At 32.9% G+C, this 7,599-nt stretch overlaps 2 protein-coding genes across 2 annotated transcripts; one reads left to right on the plus strand and one right to left on the minus strand.

Moving 5' to 3' along the window:
- Positions 1–513: 513 nt before the first annotated feature.
- Mcm7 (minichromosome maintenance 7) lies at positions 514–6,032 on the minus strand. Its single transcript, XM_074139283.1, has 13 exons — positions 5,693–6,032; positions 5,509–5,612; positions 5,294–5,434; positions 4,883–5,007; positions 4,616–4,796; positions 3,818–3,955; positions 3,554–3,736; positions 3,085–3,295; positions 2,428–2,723; positions 2,167–2,348; positions 1,686–1,860; positions 1,415–1,602; positions 514–845 (listed from the first exon to the last, which is right to left on the minus strand). Exons 1-13 carry the CDS (start codon positions 5,730–5,732, stop codon positions 644–646), a joined length of 2,166 nt encoding a protein of 721 aa, XP_073995384.1. The 5' UTR covers positions 5,733–6,032; the 3' UTR covers positions 514–643.
- A 310-nt stretch (positions 6,033–6,342) lies between these two features.
- On the plus strand, positions 6,343–7,246 carry LOC141459815 (mitochondrial import inner membrane translocase subunit TIM14). Its single transcript, XM_074139330.1, has 4 exons — positions 6,343–6,489; positions 6,618–6,752; positions 6,830–6,940; positions 7,017–7,246. Exons 1-4 carry the CDS (start codon positions 6,487–6,489, stop codon positions 7,128–7,130), a joined length of 363 nt encoding a protein of 120 aa, XP_073995431.1. The 5' UTR covers positions 6,343–6,486; the 3' UTR covers positions 7,131–7,246.
- The last annotated feature ends 353 nt before the right edge of the window (positions 7,247–7,599 follow it).

Genomic DNA, 7,599 nt, shown 5'->3' on the forward strand with positions numbered 1-7,599 from the left:
AAAAGGTAATATAACCTAGGTGGCTAGGTTTAAGATCTTTAGTTGGAATAAAATAATAACTTTTCGCCGTTAATTCAAATATTAAAGCCTCGTTCTGTAAGAGGTATACATAAAGCTTGGGCAGAAATAGTTTTTTTTTCTTAATAAATTATTAGCAGATGATGGGAAGTAACAAACCTCACTACGTTCCCTAAGGGATGAAAAAAACCAAAGTACACTCGCTTCCAATATTAGAGGGAGAGAAAATTTAAGACAGTCTGCTTGATTCGAGCACATGGCCTTTCCGATTGGCGTCCACACAGAATCATCAACTGAATTCCTGTCCTCTAATATTGGTAACGCAAGGCAGAGAAGCCGACAAAAAAATCATTCTACATATAATTTGTTAAGCACATTTTAAGTCCTGTTGATAAATTAAGCAGAAGTTGACGAATGAATTAATCAATTCCAATGGAATTTAGTCATCTCAATAAAAAAGAACCAAATAGGTAAAATATTAATGACAAGAACTCCTTACTGTAAAATACTGCTTTATTTTTAAAAAATATTGAATAAAAGCATTAAAAATAACCAAAAACATTTTTCAAGCACATTTTAGAGTGCCTATTTCTTTTTGTCTGTAGACTCTTGACATTTGTACAAATCAAACAAAAGTTATGGTAGTTCTAGCTTGATTCACCAACCATACGTTCAACTGCTCGTATTCCTCCAGGCATGTGTCTACCTGTCCCGGTTGGAAACCTTTTGTTGCACATGCAGCTCTTACATCCGCCAATTTCACTGTTTTCGAACTACCAGCCAGTTCTCTGATTACTCCAAATATCCTGTCGATTGCGGATTGTGGCCTGTAATGGAAAAATATGGTTACTCTCAGAACTTCAGATATTTGTCGAATAGTTTCAAATCCCAGAGGCCCATTTTCTATAGTAAATCGATTTATTTCTTGTAGGCCAAGAATAGGCCAATTTCGATTAAATTGAAAGAGTATTGGTGAATTATTCAATTAGAAAGTATAACTTACGAAACCCAATCTTAATGGAGTTACAGATCTAAGTGAGAAAATCGCTGAACAGAATAATTTGAAATTCGTTAAAAGTGTTAGCAAATTTGATGTGTTTATTAGACCATCGCAGGAGAATACGCTGTGCGAATTTGGAAGCTCATGTGCAAGAAAATTATAAGAAATAAGTCAAAATAATAAAATACAGTACACACGTTTCCAACATAAAACTAGAAACATTTAAGCACCTGCCAACGAAAGTACACTATTCCGGTGTGGCAAAGTCTCTCAACAATAATTTGACCATTTTATTCCAATTCCTTCCGTTTATATACAAAAATAATTCTTACTTCGTCAAGTAAATTTTATCAAAGTACTCTGGTCTAATATCACTATATGTCAATAACAAATTACCTGATACTAGTATCACGAGTTGTGGCCAACGAGGCTTTACTCATTTCCAAAAGACGTATGGCTTCTTTAACATCTTCTCCTTCAACTTCATCGGCTAATCTTAGCCTAGTGAGCGCTGTAGCTAGTCGCAAAACTGCCAGCAAGTTCCGTGCAGATGTAAAAGTCATATCTTTATTGTTTCTAGCATTCTGTCGGATGAAAATTAAGATAAATAAAACTAATTATGTACAAACGAAAAAAAAATCAATGCAACATTGTTACTATAAAGTACCTTTCGCATATCAACGTAAGATTCAACAATAATCTCAGTAAGATGTTGAGGTATGATTGGAGTTTTTCTTTTGCAAAGATCAATATATCGCCTCATCAATGACATATCCAATACTTGAACCTGAGATTCTGGTTGTTTACAATTCTTATGTACAAAAGAAATATGTTGGGCTAATCTAAACAAATTATTTAAATTGAATTAGGAGATGGGTATATAAGTAAAAAAAATAATGAGAGCTGTATTTAATGTGATTCGTTCAATGCCAGCCACATTTGAGCTTGCTTTGTGGACATACGAAGGAATTAGAAATCATTAACTTGCAAAATCTCTTATTGACCATAGGTCATATCCATCTAAAATCAAGAGAAGAACCTCCAAAAACCTTACTTTAATTTCTTGTCTTGTCATACACACACTTTCATTTTTTTTTAAATAGATGAAAATAAACAAATTCATTGAATTTAAACAAAAAAATTCTTACCGCAGATCATTATCTCTATCCGCTTTATCCTGAATTAACCAAAGAAGATCAAAACGTGAAAGAAGTGCAGCCGGAAGTTGTATATTCTGCTCGACTGATCTCTTTGGATCATATCGACCGTATGCTGGATTTGCAGCAGCAAGGATGCTAACCCGAGCATTCAGTCTGGTCATAATTCCAGCCTAAAAAGGTTGTTAATTATTATTGTTAAACTGCCCTTTAGCTCTTGAACTAGGCACACTTATTTCTTTAAAAAAATACCTTAGCAATGGAAATGGTCTGTTGTTCCATAACTTCGTGAATTGCCGTACGATCGTATTCGGCCATTTTGTCAAATTCGTCGATACAACAAATACCAAGATCAGCAAGGACTAAGGCACCACCTTCCAACACCAGTTCACCAGTAAGTGGGTCTTTCATGACAGCCGCAGTCAGACCAACTCCTGATGAACCCCGACCTGTGGTATATTGTGAACGACGCGCTAATCTTTCTATATAGGATAACATCTGAGATTTCGCCACTCCTGGGTCTCCCATTAAGCATATATTTATATTGCCTGTAAAATACAAGATACGATTAAGTTTTTTAATTTACTACCTTCCGTCATAAAAGGAAGTATTGCAAAGTTCGAATTTTCTACTTTGAATTTCCAACCATATTTTAAGGTTTCCTGATCAAGAAAAGTGTTTTTTTTACGAACAGCAAAATATGCCACTAGCGTAACAAAATGGTGAACCGCAAAAAGTTCAAATCTTTTTTATTTAGATTCGGTAATATCTAAAGAAAACCAAAGATTTTCTTGATTTTAAAAAGTATGATAACTGCATAAATGTTTTTGTTGGAAATATTTTTCCTGGAAAATACATTTAAAAGGAAATGAGTCTCAGAAAGAATAAAAACAACTTTACATTTCTTACCTCGAATTTTCATGCCATCAGGTGTTGTATCTACACCGCCAACAAGTAGCAGCAACAAAGCTTTCTTTATATCTTCATGTCCATAGATTTCTGGAGCCAGACTGGAAGCCAGTTTCAGATAAAAATCTCCGCTGGCAAGCTCGCGAACCTCGCTTTCGGTAAGTTCTCCCTCGCCCATCGTTTCTTCTACTTTATTTATAGATTGGACTTTCTAAAAATTATGGGCTATATTTAAAATAAAGCTATACAAGATTTAAAAAAAGCACTTTTAATCTTCATCACAAGGCATTTATAATATAGGACTTGATAGGTTTACAAGTCGCCTAGTTGTGCGAGAATATAACTACTCTAGAATTAGTTTCTTTTCATCATACCCACCGATGATGAATGTATATTTAAAGTTGGCTAGAAGTAAATAAAACCTGCAGGCTAACGCCTAGTCATAAATACTTTAAAATAAAATAGTTACATGTGCTTCTAGATATGTCTCTGAGACAAGACCCTGTTGTAACTGTCTAAATCCACCACGAAGCAAAGGCAGGAAAATACCAGTGACTTCAACATTATCACCAGGAACACAATTTCTTGTTGTTTCCCCACGGCAGAATACGGTAAGCGAGCGTGGTATGTTGCCAACTGGTACCTGATCGCTCTGAAATTCATTTAGAACCAAAAATGAAATACAATTTAAAACAAAAACAAAAGAAAAGATCGATTTTAGTAACATACTCACTTGTTCTTGAATTTTCAATTCTTGAAACTTAATGAATTTCGACCCTCGTGATTGAAGATATAATCTTCCGCCTGATTTATTAACACGGCAGTCTTCACTTGGGCACATGACGATTGGCATGAACGACATTGAACTCACCTGTTTTTAAGAAAATCATAATATTCAATGAGAATGAAATGGTTGCAATGCATTCGCACTACTTTCATTAAAGCATTTTCTCAACTTTACAAAAAAAGTAAAGTTTTCTTCTATCAACAGAATTTTGACCACTTTATCAAAAGTTACATAAAAATAAGTCGGGTTTATTATTATATTTTGTTACCTAAAACATTGAGTGCAACAACTTATCGAATCACTAAATGACTTTCGAAATAGTCAAGAGAATATTCTTGAACTTACAATTTTACTTACAAAGTAAATTCCTATTAATATTACCCAGGTGATGATGTCTCAAATCTAAATGAAGCTGCCCCTAGCAAAAAGCCTGCTTTATCCCAACTACAGAATGTCTTCTGTTTCTACTTTTTGAGGAAAACGAAGTATATAGTCTGAACTTCCTGCGGTTTTATGTTTTTCAGTTACTCTTTTTGCAAAAACAAACTAGTTTCTAAAAACTCAGCAGTCGTTAAAACAGTTCTTCCTGTGAATATTCAATTTCGAATACTTGACACGATTACAATATCCTCTATCCAGGAGTAAGAAAAAGTAAATAAAAGATCTCGGACATTTTCATTTCCTACACAGAGAAATGTACAGAACAAAATTTAAGGGCTTAAATAAAATTTATTAAGAACTCACCGGTTGGTAAGTTTCAGCGCCACAATGGTCACAAGTGTAAGTAGCAACTACCATTAATGGTTTCACTTCTGTTGCACGAGTAACTACACCACGAACTGTAACCAATTTTCCAATAGAACTTGCTTTAACATCTCGTATAGGTAACGGCTTACATGTACTTGTATTACTAAGATAGATTTCACTAGAAAAGTACAAAATGAAATTATAATGAACAAATTTTGTATTTATAATCATATTTCTAAAAAAAAAAAAAGTTTTAGAGCTCACAATCTTTTCATCAATTCAGGTGGATACTTGTTTGATGGATCTTTACGTTCCCCGGGTGGCCTTGCTCTATTTTCCATCTGTACTCTGTGATTAATGTATATATCAAAAGCATCTTTGGCTAAAACCTGCAGTAATTAGCATTAATAATTTCACAATCACTCACTACCCTCCTAAATACAAAAAGGATAACATCTTAATATTTTAAGAATTGATCTTTCACACTGCTTTTCTTACAATTCTCGTGGTAGAACGTCATTCATTGCCTTAAATATTCTTAAATTTTTCTAACACCTTTACTTTTTTATAAGATTATACAGTTTTAACAGAAAAATCTTTTGTAACAATGGTAAATTAAACATTCATATGTCTTATTCATGTTATTTACTAGTTTTAAAAACTAAAATGACTTACTTCGTGGGTCCTGTAATCAGGCAGAAGATCGAATACCAGGTCGGAAACCATATTAACAAATCTCCTAGCATTATTGATGATGGGTTCAACAAGGGAATTATCATATTCAAATATGTCATCTAGTTCTATGTATAATGCTACCTATAACATGTTGCAAAATTAAAATCTACAACTCTGTAATATTGCAACTTCAAAAAACGGTCTTATCAACTAACTTGCTCTCGATGAGCTATTTTTGTTAATTGGTCTGCATATTTAAAAACTGTTTTTCCCTCATTGTCCATAGACGCATATGTTACAATAAAATCCTTTAATTTTTCTGAAAAACAAATATTTCACGTGACTAATTCAGAATTAACAACAAAAAAAGAATTTAAAGAAATTGACAAATAACTCTACCTTTCATTTCCATATAGTTAACAGGTGCTTTTTTCGACATTTTGTAAGATATAAGTACAATTGTTGAGGGAAAAATAAATAAAACGAAAAACTCCAAAAAGTTGAACTAGTGTCTATAATTTCACTATTGTCTCCTTGCTTCAATTCAGAATTCACAGTTCACACTCAAGTGAGATGCGCTATTTGAGCGGGAGTCCGTCCACTGGAACGAATCCAATAGTGGAACGAGTTGATTCAAATCCCTATTTTTTAAAAAATTAATTCCGCTCCGCCCAAAAAATTAAGGCAAATTAAAATAAAAATAATTAATACTGTAGTTACTTAGATGTTACACTGAAATACAGTTTTTAACTGACTTGAAGCTACATGAATGTAGATGACTCTGAATATACTAACTAGATGGAACCATAAAAAACCTAGAAAGCAAAAATACTGATTCTTGGAAGGGGGCATAAGTTCCAAGATTTTTTAAAAGACTGTCAATAATTACAAAAAAATAATATTATTTATTTTGTTTATTTCTTAACACTGTGCAAAGTCTTATGTTAGGTGCACTGAATGTTGATTTGTACGGAAAATAAAGTAAACTTATTTATTATTTCTAAAAAAAGTAAACTTTTTACTAGAAAATTATTTCTGAAGTAACAAAGCATACATTATTTTTATAAATTAATTTAACAGAAAATAACCCCAATAATACCCCTATAACCTAAACTGACTCAAGGTTCAACAATGTTGTAAGAAAAAGGTTACATCAGGGTTATAATACTTCTCAAGTAAAATTCAAACTTAATATGGTGAGGCTTATCATTGAATAAATTATTAATATCTCCTATTCTTTTAATCTGTGGTGCCTTCATCATGATACGTATTTATGTTTTCTCTTTTAAAGGAGCATTTTTAAAGCTATAATTACATGTTACAGACAGTTGGACTTATAGTGGCCGGTCTAGGTATAGCCGCTTTAGGATTTGCTGGCAAATATGCCTTAAGAGCAGCGCCGACAGTTTCTCAAAAAATGGCCGAAGCACTTAAATCATTACCAAAAATGGATTCACAGGTATCTTATTTGTTATTTCAATGCATTAAAAAAAAAAGTAATTTATTTCAATTATTAAAAATGTGACCCTGTTTTAGTCTATTCTTAACAACAAATATTACAAAGGGGGATTTGAACCTAAGATGACAAAAAGAGAAGCTAGCCTTATTTTAGGTGTATCACCATCAGCAAATAAGCTGAAAATTAAGGTATGTTAACTTTTAAAACTTGGTTCTAATTTATGTACGATCTTATTATTGATGGACAAAATTTCCATGGCTGAAGGAAGCACACAAAAGGATCATGTCGTTGAACCATCCAGATCGAGGAGGGTCACCTTATATAGCTGCAAAAATAAACGAAGCAAAAGATTTTCTCGAAAATGATAAACCTCGTTGATTTCAAATTAGTTTATTGATGTTTGAATAAATTGTTGAATAATGTCTTTCAATAAATGTAAATAGTAAAGTTTGTAAATAGAGCTGTTAAAAATTAAAGTTTAAATAAGGTTTAAACAGATGTTTAGTTTTTTCCTGTTCCAATCTAACGAAGTTGTTTGCAACTGGAGAAAGAAAAGAATTAAACTCGCGACTAAAAGGATAGGTTACCATAGATGACAGAGGTGGCAATTCCATTTAGATCATAAAACGAATAACCGAGCACAAATTGTGACGTGCCAGATGTGTGCCAATTTTATTTCAATCAACAATCAAATCAACCATTATTAGTGATGTAACAGTAAAGATGTTCTACAAACAGTTCGTTCTCACCTTAACGCTTTGTTTTACAGAATAATGCTAACTAACCCCACTCTTAAGGTAATCAGTCAGGGCTGGCCTCTACGCGAAGATCCCTGTGTGCTGTAGTC

This window comes from Rhodnius prolixus, unplaced genomic scaffold (genome assembly GCF_049639745.1).
Source record: "Rhodnius prolixus isolate KJV_2025 unplaced genomic scaffold, Rpr scaffold_23, whole genome shotgun sequence".
Taxonomy (NCBI): Eukaryota; Metazoa; Arthropoda; class Insecta; order Hemiptera; family Reduviidae; genus Rhodnius; species Rhodnius prolixus.